Here is a 14,217-nt window from a genome sequence, read left to right on the forward strand (position 1 = left end):
TTCCAGGTTCTTTACAGAACGTGTAAACGTGTTCTACTAATTGATCTGAGACACAACTAAAACACTGAAACATTCTATCGTGTGTAAATAACTTTGTGACCTTGATTTCAACCCTATTTGCGTCATGGGTCATTTTGACCCGAAGACCACCTTTGTACTTTTTTTTTTGTACAGCTTCCTTGGAAATGTGAATAAAAACAACATTTCAATTTTTCTGCAGTTGGGGCCAATCTAGGAAAAGTCATAAAATGTCAAGTTAAAAAATGATCATTTAGGGTTTTTTTGGGGCGTTTTTAACACAGTGACGGGTCATTTTGACCCGAGGACAACAGGGGGGTTAGAGGGCCGGGCAAAATGTGCTGACGTATCCGGCCCGCGGGCCGTAGTTTGGGGACCCCTGGTTTATACCGTATTAAACACATCGTTGGCGGCCATTTTTTTTTTTTTTTTTTTTTTTTTTTTTGGAAATGGTTACAACGAGCTCGCGTTCTGAGGTACGGATTGGCTACGTCCCTCGAGGTTACGTTGTAACCAAGTTCGACTGAATGAGGAACTATTGTCTTTTTTTTTTTTTTTTTTTTTCCTCTCGAAAGATTCAATGTACGACCGTGCTGATTTTCTCCCTCAGTGGTACATGATCAGCATCGTCCACGTCTACAGCCGCTGGAGGAACAGCGAGATCCGTTGCTACGTCGACGGCCAACTGGTTTCTTACGGAGACATGGCCTGGCACGTCAACACAAACGATGCAAGTGCACTGCTATTTTTCTTCACGGGCCTGCCCGTATTTTTCTTTTTTTTTCATTTGAAGAAACGCGTCTTCCATTTGGGTCCCCAGCTTGAATATTCATATGCTGAACAGATATATTGGAGGGAAGTGGATGAGGGATGAACGCACATGCCGGGCGGGGGGGGGGGGGTGGGTGGCATTAGCTACAGACATCACCAATAGGAGAGGAGTGGTGTTATTTTTTTTAATGCGGCTTGGACAAGCGTCCTTTTTTTTTTTTTTTCTTTTGACTATTTAAAGTAAATAACATTTCGACTTGAGTGCAAATTCGGTTTAGGTCGCAGTCGGAACGTAACCCGCAAACCGAGGACCCCCAGCAATTTGGCATCTTGATCATGAAGTGCTGCCTCCACGAGTGAAAACTCCGTCCGCACCTTTTACTTTCTCGATGGTGGATTATAATTCCCATGAATTTTATTTGGACTCGGGGTTCAAGAAGTAGCTCCGCCCATCATTGTCACGATAACAAAAGCCGCGCTGACGCAACAGTAGAAAGCGTGAGCAGTTGCTCATTTGCATGACGAGGTACTACTTCCTCCGAACGCGTAGATCGCTGGTCCAAGCTACTTTTTCAGGCCCCGGGCTCAAAAAAGGCACATTTCACCGAGGCTAAAACCTCATTGGGGGCGGGCTTAGGCAACGCTCATTTGCATAAAACAACAATGGCTCATCAAAACGGGCAACTTTTCAGAAAACAAGAAGTAAAGCATGCTGTCATTCTTGATCCTTTGCTTATTTCGTCGGAATCGCGTGACGAAGTTATCACGGCACGCCCGGAAAGTGTTTGAAATGGAGTAAAATCACGTTGAAAAAAGCGCACCGAGAGAGAGGTCGTCATGGCAGCCGCTTTCATTCCCAATGAAATATTCCCCACTTCCCAAACGTCGACGCCGAGTCCTAATTTGTTCAAATGGATTTCGGTCCTTTCGGGAATCGAGCTCAACCGTGGAGCATTTCATTGATCATTTTCTTAAGGTCAAAGTGTTGGCGGACCTTTGGTCAGAATAGGAATGAAGAAATGGGAGGTGCTCGGGAAGGAAATGAAGTGTTCAAAGTCAAAGCCCCGATATTTGAAACGAGGTCTCCTCCTGCGCTCGCTCGCCAGAGTTACGAGAAGTGCTTCCTGGGCTCCTCGGAGACGGCCGACGCCAACCGAGTCTTCTGCGGCCAGCTGGGAGCCGTCTACGTTTTCGGCGAAGCTCTCAATCCGGCGCAGATCTTCGCCATCCATCAGCTCGGACCGAGCTATAAGGTGCGATGACCTTGCGGGGGGGGCCGAATTAGACCGCAAAAAAACCCACAAAAAAATCTTATGGATAAATTAGGTTGAAGGTTTCTTTTTTCCAGACAATGGTCGTTTTTTTTTTTATGGGGGTGAAGAGGAAAAGTTTTACCAGGCTGACAGTTTCAGTCAGTACTTCCTGGTTGACCGGGTTTTTGGAACCCTTCAGAATAATGCCTTTAAAGGGGCGTGGCCAAGTGGGTGCCATCTCGAGCTCCGTTTTCCGGCTCCTGGTGGGCCGTTTTGCAGCTCTGCTGTTTTGACCGAAGATGTCGTCACAGTTGCTCAGGTGTCAGGTAGCGAACAATCCCAGCAAAGCTCTTTCTGGTTTTGGCCCCCCAAGACCCTGTCGTGTCATTTTCAGTCGAGCAAGTGCCAGAGTCCCACCTTTGGACGTATGTTTGACTTGGGCGTCGAGGACCGAATGTGATCCAATGATCATCTCACTTTCCACTCCACCGGTGATGGAAATGCTGCCGGTTGTTTTTCGCTCGCCGCTGACGCCTTCCATTCAGGAGCTGAGAAGAAGTTCAGCTCTCAACAACGTATCCCAGCCCGTGCGCTGAATTGAAGCAGGCCGGCCGGTCAAGCGGTTCGGCGGACGAGAGGCCTTTGATGAAGCGCGTCGAGGACCTTCCTTCCTTTAGTTTGATGTCCGACACATGACGTCGCTGTCCATTCGATGTCATGTAGCGCCGAGGGTCGATTTGAATGGCAGTCTCGCCGAGGGTTGAGGAGTCTCTGCTTTGCTGAACCCCCTGCGGGCTCATTTTCCAATGTGTGTTTTTCTAACCACGTTGACTGGTTTAGTTGTCTCATGCATGAACGCAAACCATCTGCGAATCGATCGCTCCAAACGCCGCAGCTTCGCTTAGCTTTAGCTTAGCTTTAGCTTTAGCTTTTGACTTGATCCAAACAATACACGCTTTCTTTGGCTTCTTTTTGGGCATCACAATAAATTCCACTTCACAGGTTTAGTAGGAGCCTAAGAGCGTCCCCCCCCCCCCCCCGCCCCCCTCCCCTCATCCTGTTTACTGCTACACGCATTAAAGCGGAAGCAAGAAGTTTCAGCTGTCTACCGACGCTTGCGTGCCTTGAAAGCTCCTCAGTCACGGGGTTGATAATATCAAGGAAGGTTGCGTTGGCCGTATTGACACCGAGAGCAGCTCGCTGTCGTCTATCATCGCAGCTATTTTTAGTAGCGTTAGGCTTCGCCAGACGGATCAGAACATGTGGACTGCAGACGATTGTGTTGAGATTGCACCAATATATCATTTTTTTAAAAAAAGCCCACAAATGATCTCCTGCTTATGTTGGTTTTTTTTTGTTTCAAGGTTGGAGCGAGGGTGAATTTGATGTTCTGGGACGCTGCCAGCCCCAAAGCACCGCCGCAAACTATTGCTCATTGCTTTGGCTGCTCAAAACAATGAAGCCATTACGTGACGGATCCTCTCGCGAAGCACTCAAGGGCTCTTTTCGCTTTATGGCGCTGATCGTTTGACTGGATGGTGGATCGTCTCTACCTGAGCGCCGGTTGCCGCAGACAAAGATGACCGAGTTTGCGTTGAAAAGAAATGGGGCGGCGGGACGCAAACTTGATCGCTCAGGCAAACAGATGTGGGAGGTGACGGGCAACGCTGCCGCACAGCTCGTTTTGGCACGTCCTGGGGGGGTGGGGGGGGCGTGGATGCAAATTGATGAATTTAGCACACGCGCGCAATGTGCTTTCTCAACTTGAAACAAATTGCAGTGGCTGGTTTTGCATCTTGAAATGCCGCGTCTGCCTAGCTGGCAAATTGAGGGGGGGGGGGGGGGGCTGGTAAAATGGATGTATTCCGCTTGTGTAAACGTTTTTTTTTTTTTTTAAAAGCTCGGTCCACAAATTGATCTTAACACATTGTCAGTTGCTCCTCCGTAAACAAACACAGTTCAGCTAAACCTCTGGCTAGCAGACGACATGGCTAGCTATAGCCTCAGTCAGTTGTTTTATACCGTAGAAAGTCCGATTCCTCAAACTGCCTGCCTCGAACTGACGCTGCATTTTTTTTTGTGCCCTGATAAATTGGCGTTTACAAAACGCAGTTTCGTAAACGCCAATTTATTTCCTTGGGTAGTTTCTGTGTGATATTAAAATTGGTTTGATGAACTGCAATATGCTAAGTTGTATGCGATATGCAAAGAAGACGGAAATCAGGAAGGAGGCAAATACTTTTTCACGGCACCGTCTGTGCAGGATGCCCTCGTTGGACCACATCTGCCTTGTCGTACCTCTGAGATTTTTTCCTCTTTTGCCGGCTCGGCAGTTCGACTAAACTCACCCCCCCCCCCCCCCCCCCTTTCACTGGTGTTCAATTCTCGGCTTTGTCAAGTGAACTTTTCCTTGGCGTGCATCACAGGGATAAACCTCCGCAATCAACGGTGGCCTCTGGCAACAGGACAGAAAGTGACTCAATACACTCTGGAGTCTTGTTTTTTTTTTTTTTTTGGTGGGGGTGTGGGGGGGGGGGGTGACTCGGTGGCCAATGGACTGCCTGCTCCGATGCCTGCGGCTGTTTTTCAGCCACAGCTTCTGAGCTCATTACCTCCGCACATGGATGGCGTCGCCAGTCGCCGCGTTTTGAAAGACGCCTTCTTTTTCCATCTTGATCGCGGCACTTGAGCACAAAATTCGTCACGATTCACAACGTCAAACACGGTTCAACACTCCAGCTCGCGTTTCTTTCTGCGGCCGGGAAGCCGCTCTGATGATGAACTCCTTTCGTTCTCGACACCTAACGGGCGTCTGTGTTTGTTGACGAGCGGCTGATTTTATGTTCACGTGTGTTCTCGCTGAAATAGTCTGAGATGAGATTAGTTTCCCTTACTTTTTAATTTTTTTTTTAATAGTTATTTGTCAAATAGGATCACACTTTGTTTTCAGATTATTTTATTGTATCATCTCCACTATATGAAATCTAACATTTTTTTAAGTGGCAAACACAATTTTAAATGCAAATGCACAATATGCCGACCAAAATGCAAGAGTAACGCGTCATAAAAACATCCAGGAAGATAAAATGCTCCGACAAATCCGTATCATTGCATATGCTTCACAAGTCTATCCGACAAATGTTGTGTGAAGACGTGCATCTTTTCAGTCTGGCATTTGCAAATTCACCCATTTGAAGATTTTTAGAACCTATCCTCTGCATTTGTTGTTTTCTTTTTGGGGGCCGGGGGGGGGGGGTGCTCAGGCCAAAGTAATGAAGTACTGCTTTGCTCAAGTCATAAAAGTCATAAAAAAAGTACAGCAGTGCCTCAAGACAGAAACGTAATTTGGTCTGTTACCAAGCTTGGCTGCCATTTTGACATGATACCCCCGCCTACTGTTGTCTGAAATTGACGTCGGAGTACCTTCGGGCTCACGTTGCGAACGTCACGTGACCAAATGCCTGAAAAACGTTGTGAGCCGCGACGTTCGCGATGCAAGCTCAGGGGGCGCTTTGATGTCAGTTTGGGAATTTGTACAAATGAGCCGCGATTGGACGCGTGTATCCTAGACGGTGCGGACAATAAATTGGGTACGGTGTCAAAGTTCAAGTCACATTTATTTTCATCGCCAATCAACTCAAAGGGCTTCCGGGATGACCAGGTTGCGGTGGATGCCGAGCGGGCAACATCGTTGTGTACAATGCTAGTTCGAACGAGATCAAAGTCCCTTTAACAAGATGAAATGGCTGCAGGGCGAGAGGCGGGCCCCCCCCCCCCCCCCCCCTCCGAACCCAATGAAGACATCTTCATAGCAGCGCCTCCGAGTGTTTTTTTCCAACTGCGTCGGCGCAAATCATATCCATGTTGATCGGGGCGGAATCCGTACAGCGACATCCAATGGGCTCATCATCACCTAGCCCCCCCCCCCCCCCCTCCAGATCAGGGAGGCAGGGCAAGGAGAACATGACCATTTTGAGTCGCTGCCATGAAAAAGGAGGTGTTAGTGCCCCTACATCATTGCTCGAAGCTATATTTAAAAAATAAAATAAAATAAAAGTCCATATTTTGTTTGCTTGTCAAAAGTATTTAAGGATGCAGAGCGAATCGGTGTCCCGTTTTTCCAATTTGTCAAATGGTCGATGAGTCGATGCGCACGCGGCTATCCAGAACATGTCTTTTGGGTAAACGCAAGCGTGCGTTTCGAATGAAAAATCAACCCGCGTGAATGCGAGCATGTCATGAAAAGCGCAGAGGCCTCCGTCCTCATTCGCCTCCCCCGATATTTTAATTTCACCCTCGTTTGGTTTCCTTTCTTCCCCAGAGCACGTTCAAGTTCAAGTCTGAGAGCGACATCCACCTGGCCGAGCATCACAAGCAAGTGTTGTACGACGGCAAGCTGGCGAGCGCCGTGGCGCTGGCCTACAACGCCCAAGCCACCGATGCGCAGCTCTGTCTGGAGTCCTCCCCCAAGGAGCACGGCTCCATCTTTGTGCACTCGCCCCACGCGCTCATGCTTCAGGTCACTCAAACTCGTTGCAAACACGTCACGCTTTACAAGTCCGGCGGCAGGGAAGTCAGGCTTGGAGCCATTTTTGCCACTTTTCTGACCAGAGTTGGCTCACCGACCAGCGGTGCCATCTGAGCCATTTCCACTCGGATGGAGATCATATCTTCTGGTCGTGATTCTTTTTTTTTTTTTTTCCAGGATGTAAAAGCCACGGTGACTCACTCCATCCACCGGGCCATCCACTCCATCGGAGGCATCCAAGTTCTCTTCCCACTCTTTGCTCAGCTGGACTACCATCAGTTGAACGAAAGCCAATTGGAGACCAGCGTCTGGTGAGCACACGCGCTGCCTCCACAAAAGTGAAAGTACAATTGATGCTTTCTGGGGAGGGGGGGGGGGGGGGGGTTACATCGGAGTCTCGCCAACAACCTAAAATGTTGCTCGTGCTTTTTTACAACTTGGCAGTCATGAAGTCGCAGTGGCCACAAAATTGCTCGGCCGGCAGAGTGTAACAAGTGGATGCTAAGTGCGACAAGTTATTCAAGAACGTCGGAGCGCTTTCATTGTGACACATGCTAACGGTCTCGCTTTGTGAATAAAAAAAAAAAAAAAAAAAACCTAATTCCCCGCACATAGCTGCTTCGTACATTGCGAGTCATACTCGCATGAAAACGACCAGATACCCTCGCCATCAAATTTTTGTTTTATTTAGTTTCAGAATAACGTCAAACAGCCAGTTGGACTTTCGGCTGGACCTCAGCTCTGCAAAGTAACGCCATGTGTTGATGAATCTCATCGGTTAATGTCGCGAGCCGTCGTCCTCCTGAGCCGGCCACTCCAAAGCCGAGCCGCGGATGGCGCCGGAGCTCTGATCCCATTCCATGCCGGTCCGGCGCCAACAGTTTGACCAGAGAGCCCCCCGTGAGCCAAAGCGCTCCGCTTCCGAAGTCGTCTCTTATCTTTGCTCGCTGTCCTCCCGGCGCTGCCGTTTGGAGTCTTTCCACAACACACTACTGTGTGTACAGTATGAGGGGGAAAAAAAAAACAACCGTACTTTTTTGGTAGTTCAGTCCAGCGCATAATGTACCTATCAATAGCAACCTCGGAGAAATAGACTTGGCTGGACGGTCATCGGTGACAAGGCCAATAACAGATCCCAAAATATTTTTCGGATAATCACTGAAACTATTTGCAATTGACAGTTTTGTTCAATCTGCCCTCGTGCAACTTGACCGTGTTTGTGTGGATGTGGACGTGGCCTTCGTCAAATGCATGATGTTCCACTCCGGTCCTCTTGGTGGCGGTGATGAGCATTGCCAAGTGATTCAAAACTGCCAAAACATGAAAAGGCTTGACCCCAACTGCTGCACCATCACACATGTATCTTTTCTTTTTCTTTTTTCTTTTTTTACCCGTTTACTGCTGGGGCTAACTTGTTGGTTTGAACTCCTTCGATCCACAGCTAAAAATGTTAACTGAGAATTTTTTTTTTTTTTGCCTAATCCTGCACACAAAGTTGCACATCAAGAAAGCATGAAAGCGATAAACGCAGACGACACGGAGGCATTCCGTCTTTGACTTGCACTTGGAGGTCATCTTTTTACAAGACCCCTGCCTTTCTGAATGCATCATTTTTATTTGATTTGATTTTATTTTTTAATCGGAGTGAACGAGCGACTTGGCGCGGTGCAAACAGACGAGGCGACACTCCCGCGCCGCCACTTTGTATGCGTGCAGCGTATCTCCGGGGCCAGCCTGCGCCGGAGCGATTGTGTCCTTGTTATTGTTGCGCTTGAGCGGAGGCCACCGGAGGATGCCCCGGCAAAGCCGATGACGGAGCGCCGCTCGCCGTCGCTGTCACTCAGCCAAAAGCATCAATGCAACAATGGACAAGGCGCCTTTAGCCGACCTTTTGTGGCTCCTCGCTTGCATTCTACTCGCACGTGAAGCCCTTAAGGTGACCTTCTGCGCACATATTAGCAACATCAGCCTCTTTCCAGAAAGTCCCTCAGAACCGCATTCATATCGAGTCTTTCCGGACGGGTTTGTTTTGTCCAGAAGACTTGAGAGACGATGGGCGCTGGAAGTGGGAAGAATTGAACTAAGCATCCTTATGGTGATTGGTTTCCTAACCCAGATGGTGTCCTACAAATGAGCATTCTACTCAAAAGAAAACGGGCAATTGATATTGCACTTGCGAAAAAAAAAATATATAAAGAAAGATGGCGGTTGATGTTGCACTTCCTAAAAAAGAAAAATAACTTTTGATGTAAACAAACACTTAATGTGATGCTTTCTGAAAAAACATTGCCAAAAGAAAACTGAATTAATGTTGCACTGTGCTAAAAAAAATGTTGCACTTACCAAAAGGAAATAAACTATTGATGATGCCTTTTCCGAAAGGGTAAACAAAAAAAGTTGAACTTTCTGAAAAGACATTTGATTTTGCACTTTCCAAAATAAAAAATAAACCACCGATGTTGCACATTCTCAAAAGGAAGACAATTACTGTTGCACTTTCCCAAAAAGAAAAGTTCGCTTAAAAAAAAGGGCCATTTTCCGAAACAGAAGACCAACCGTTGACGTTGCACTTTGCTAAAAAGAAAAGGAAACTATGTTGAACTTTTCAAGGAGACAAAAAAACCCCAACATAAACCAAAAAAGCAATTGGTGCGTGGTTTTCTGTTGGCAGTGCTACCCTCCTGTCCTTCCTGGTGGAGCTGCTGAAGAGCTCTGTGGCCATGCAAGAGCAGATGCTGGGCGGAAAAGGCTTCTTGGTCATTGGCTACCTGCTCGAAAAGGTAAAGCAAAATTTTTTTCTTCTTCGATGCTGTTGTGACGCAGACTCCCCCGCCCCCTTCCTCGCTTGCCACCCGCTGCCAGCTTTCACACCCTGGCGTATGGCTCCATCTGTTCAAGATATGATTAAACCGCCACCCTCGCTTCTGCCGTCTCCTAATTTTTCTCTCCTCTCGCCTTTTGCCGGAGCCCCAGCAGGGCAGAGAACAGATGTCGGCAAAGCGCATCGATGCAAAGTCGCACTTGTTGGGAGCGATTACGCTCCTGTCATGCCCTCCTACGTGGGCAAGGAGAGCCGCCATCACCGGCGGGCTTTCAGCCATTTATTGAGTGGGATAAAGAATCGATCCAAAATGAGAACCAAAATGAGATGCTACGCCGCCCACAGGGCTGCTCTCCAGTTGGCTGCAGGCTGCAACGTATGAGCCGCAGGTTCTCGCTTTTTGTGTGTTTGGCAATAAAAGGCATTGATGGACATCTGTCGACGATGTACAGTGAAACTCCACTACAACGAAATCATGTTTGCAGCAAGAAATTGTTCACAACAGGGAGTTTTTCACTGTAGCAAATTTGATCTCAGATGTAAACACACACACACACATGTGTACATGTTTTTCGTTGTATGGGGGGCAGGAAAGCGGGAATGGTGTTAATGCATGAAGATTTTTTCACACCAGTGGGTATTTTCACCCATGTAGGTTTCGTTGTAGAGGAGTTTCACTGTATTCTTTTCACGGGAATCAGACGATCGTGATGGAAGCGATGGAGCACCACGATGAAATAGTCATGATTTTATTTTCCAAAGTCGCCGAGAGCCACAGCTGAACCCCCCCCCCCCCCCCCCCCCAGCCCCGGAAAGAGCCGCATGTGGCTCTGAAGCCGCATTTTGCCAATCCCTTGTCTTAGATAAGACATAGTACCACCAGAGCCAAAATGGGAGTGGATGAGTTTTTCCGCAATATTTTGAAAAGCGAGCCTTGAATCTGTGGGGGCTGTCTGTAATTGCCTCTCATTTTTAGATTCGCCTTTGTTTGACGAGAAATGAAAAATGCCAACCAGCGGAGTCGCGTCCCACTTTCCTGCCGTGCGCAATTATCTTTTCCGTGTCAGTCGTTGACTTCCTTGTCGCCTCCTCCCACAGTCGTCCCGCGCGCACATCAGCAGGTCGGTGCTGGAGCAGTTCCTCTCCTTCGCCAAGTATCTGGACGGCCTGCCGTACGGGGCGGCGCTATTGAAGCAGCTCTGCGACCACATCCTGTTCAACGCCGCCATCTGGATCCACACCCCCGCCAAGGTGAGCCCGGGCGGGCCAACTCGTGTCGCTCCAAAAGGAGTTATCACACGAGCGGTGTTGGAAACACGCTTGTCTCCAGAAAGCAGCTGCTGCTGCTGCTGCTGCGACCCGCCATGAATAAATATGAGGGGGTGAATAAATGCAAAAATTGTCTGGAGGCTGGCCTGCCACTATCCTCGGCGGCAGACGGAGCGAGAGGGAGAAAAATGAGACAAACGTTGAGGTAATGAAGTGGGTGAGAGCACTTTGAGCGCCACGGGCGGCGCCGTCCCTCAGGACGCGCCGTACCTTCTCCTGCGCTGGCCGGCGGCGCGGGCCGGTGTCAAATGGTGGCAGCGAGCAACACTTGGAGCCAAGAAATATTTTGGGGAGTGTCGCGGAAAGAACAATTACACGGCTCATACTTTCGGAAGTTTACTTTTTCGTGGCTTGTGCTTGAAAGCCCCACCGATTTGTTTCCCTGGATTCATAAATTCGAGGACATATATATTTTTTGCCATCTCTGTATTTGCCAAACTGCCCCCAGTCTGTCTGTCTGTCACCTCTCTCTCTCTCTCTGTCTCTTTTTAATCTTTTTAATTCACATTTTTGATCAAGTTTCCTCCCGGCAATAGTAACTCCTGCCCGTGTCCACCGCAGATCCAGCTGTCTCTGTACACGTACCTGTCCTCCGAATTCATCGGCACGGCGGCCATCGACGGCACCATCCGGCGTGGCGGCACGGCGCTCCGGTTCATGCATACGCTCAAGTACTACTACTGGGCCGTCAACCCGGCAGGCGGCAGCGGCATCGCCGCAAAGGGTCTCGGTGAGTTCTCTTTGGCATTCCGTCCATCCCGCATTATAACCGCTCAGCCCAATTTTTTGCTGGCCAAATCGGCGGCACCTACGGAGGCACTAAAACAGTCCACAAAGGGGACGCGTGCGGGAACCGAGGGCTGACTTTGTGGCAGCTTGTTGTTAGGCCACTTTTATCCTGTCTGGAGGAAATCAAGAAGCGAATGGCACGAAAGTTCAATGAAAACAAGACAGAGGTGACGGTGTTTGGTCTCTCACTCAATCCTCCATTAAGTGTCCCCAGTTAGTCCATAACGCTGCTGCTCGCCTTTTGACTGGTACTTGGAAGAAAGGAGCACATCACTCCGACTGACTCTGGCATCCCTTCGCTTGCTCACATTTCCGAGTTCTTTTGTTTCCAAATCTTTTTTCAAACCCCAACGACGGACCCGCCCGGTGCCTCAGGTCTGCAGAGCAGACACGATTAGAGGTTCTGAGAACTAAGCGGTGTCTCGGAGGTGATGGAGCCTTTTCCGTTGCCGGTCCCCTCGCTGCCTATCTTTCAAACTTATCATTTTTCTGCTTTGGCTTTTCACTCAGCATGAGACTTCATTTGGAGTTTGACTGTTTTTGTGCTTTCTGCTCTCTTTCTTGTTCAGTTATTGTTTTAATGATTATTTTGGCTCCATGTGCAGCACTTTGTATCCAGCGGTGGTTGTTTTAAAGAGCTCTAGAAAGACACTTCGACTTCCAGAGTGAGTTCAGCAGTGGCGGTGAAAGGAGTGAAGTCAGTCACAGCAGTGGCGGTGAAAGTGTCCTTGAACTGTCACTTCCACTCTCCGTTCTCATTCTCCTTTTTTTTAATTTTTTTATTAGCATCCTATCACCCGTGACTTTTTTTGTTTTCATCCCACGGCCCGCCTTGATGTAATCACCTCCCCGGCGGTGAAAGCTTTCATCTTGAGCGCGTAACACTTGTCGCGGGGTGATTTCTTCCATTGTTAGCGACACGCTTCACTGCTAATTTCTCGGAATACGTTAGCGTCTGATGGCGCGGGACGAAGACGGATTCCCACAGGTCCTGCCAGAGATGAGCCGAGGCCTCTATTTCTTTAATTGATTCCCCGCTAAGAACGGCGGTGACCTTTTCAGCTTTGGGTTCGCCGAGTTATGCTAACGGCGCACTCGCCGCTTCACAAATGAGGTCTTGAGTCTTTTGTGCGAAAGGAAACTTGCATGATGGAAGCTCGTAAAACGTTTTTCAAAGCCAAAGGTGCAATTTAGCTCGCGTATCTCGCGTTTTATTGCCGATTAGGAAGTGCGGCGGTGCAATATGTTCATTGCTTACAACTTAAGCTGCACCTGGACAAACAGAATAAAAGCTAATGCGAGAGCTCGATCAAAATTCTGCCAATACAAAGCGAATGAAAGCAGCGATGAACGGGCCCTGGAACAAATCCAACCCCTTGTTCCGTTTCGGGCATGGCACAGGGAGACTTTTTTAAAAAACGTATTGTTCATCCTGTTGTCATCGACATTCACCAAATTTTGTGTTGATCAGATCAACGTCTTCTTCGGGTAGACGTCTTGCGTTGTCTCGCAGCAAAGCGAGCGGAACAAGGTCTACTTTCATACGAGTTTGCTATCCGTTCCTTGAGTTTTCCGTTCAATTCCCATCCAGAAATAGAAATAGCTTCATGACGTTGGAAATCAAATGACTGGCTGTTAATTCTCCAGTAAATGAAACAACTGAAAAAAAAGAACAATAATATATTCAGTTCAAAAAAAAATATGAAATACTATTTAAAATCTTTCCAGGCAAGTCCAACATGAACATTTCCTTCTTTTGATGAATGAACGTCTCAGACGAGGGCAGCGGGAGCACAGATTTAATCATCTTTTTTTTTCGTTCTTTTTAGGGATCGTTTTTCATCTTTTTTTTAGCAAATGAACGACTCAGACGAGGGCAAGAGTGCGCCCTATAGTCGTGAAAATACGGTAATTGCTTTCTTGACCAACTTTAGCGCGTTTCAGGAAGTCGACCGTGTAGCTCGTCTTGTTTTTAGGGAGCAAACGATGCCGGTTTACACCTTTGTCGTTACGCAGCGGTCTCTGCGAATCGGAGCAGATGGACGACATACGGAATCCTCGCACCGAGACTCGAGTCGCCGTCGGGCGCGAAGACGAATCTCAAAAGGGGATGGCTTTCTTCCTGCGGGCGTTATATCACGCCGCCATTAATCCTCAGCTTGATTTGGCGGCTCCGTCATCGTCGATTGAGAAATGAGCAAACAAAGGCGCTTCGAAAGAGAGAGCGGCGCAGGTAATGAAGTGTTCAATTATAGCGACACGGGGAGGACGTCCAAGCTCCCCGCCTCGGGTTTTAAAGAGTGAGGCCTTTCAAATGAAAGCCGTATATCATGCGGTTATGCGCGAAAGCCACGGCGGCCGCTCCCCGAGTTCCTTTTGAGCCACGGGGTCGTCCGTCTCAATCGATGGCCCCTCCGCTCTTTGTCGCGCAGCCGTCATTCGCTAATGAGCAATGAAAAGCCGTTTTGCTCGTCGCGGCGCCTCTCTCGCGCTCTCGCCGTCCGCGTGCGCCGTTTTGCGGCCTCCCGGGGCTAATGTCGCTTGAAGGCTTTCCCTGATGCTCAACCTGATGGATTACCCTCACGGACGGTTAATTGTGGTGCTTTTTCAAAAGTGTCCCTGCGTGACACCGCCAATATTTACACCTGCAAAGTCCCGAGGAGCGCAGGGAATGTACGGCATTCGGAGTATTGTTCTCGGACATGATG

At 48.6% G+C, this 14,217-nt stretch overlaps 1 protein-coding gene across 1 annotated transcript in view; it reads left to right on the forward strand.

Annotated features, from left to right (window-relative positions):
- Nucleotides 1–14,217, forward strand: part of LOC147196892 (neurobeachin-like) — a 160,957-nt gene that overhangs the window by 25,458 nt on the left and 121,282 nt on the right. The window contains exons 7-13 of the mRNA XM_086124702.1: nt 629–748; nt 1,896–2,042; nt 6,364–6,561; nt 6,748–6,881; nt 9,242–9,350; nt 10,490–10,642; nt 11,282–11,450. Of these exons, the coding sequence (XP_085980828.1) occupies nt 629–748; nt 1,896–2,042; nt 6,364–6,561; nt 6,748–6,881; nt 9,242–9,350; nt 10,490–10,642; nt 11,282–11,450 (1,030 nt within the window). The remainder of the gene's footprint in view (nt 1–628; nt 749–1,895; nt 2,043–6,363; nt 6,562–6,747; nt 6,882–9,241; nt 9,351–10,489; nt 10,643–11,281; nt 11,451–14,217) is intronic.

Source organism: Hippocampus guttulatus, chromosome 12 (genome assembly GCF_054856545.1).
Source record: "Hippocampus guttulatus isolate MCC_2025c chromosome 12, RoL_Hgut_1.0, whole genome shotgun sequence".
Taxonomy (NCBI): Eukaryota; Metazoa; Chordata; class Actinopteri; order Syngnathiformes; family Syngnathidae; genus Hippocampus; species Hippocampus guttulatus.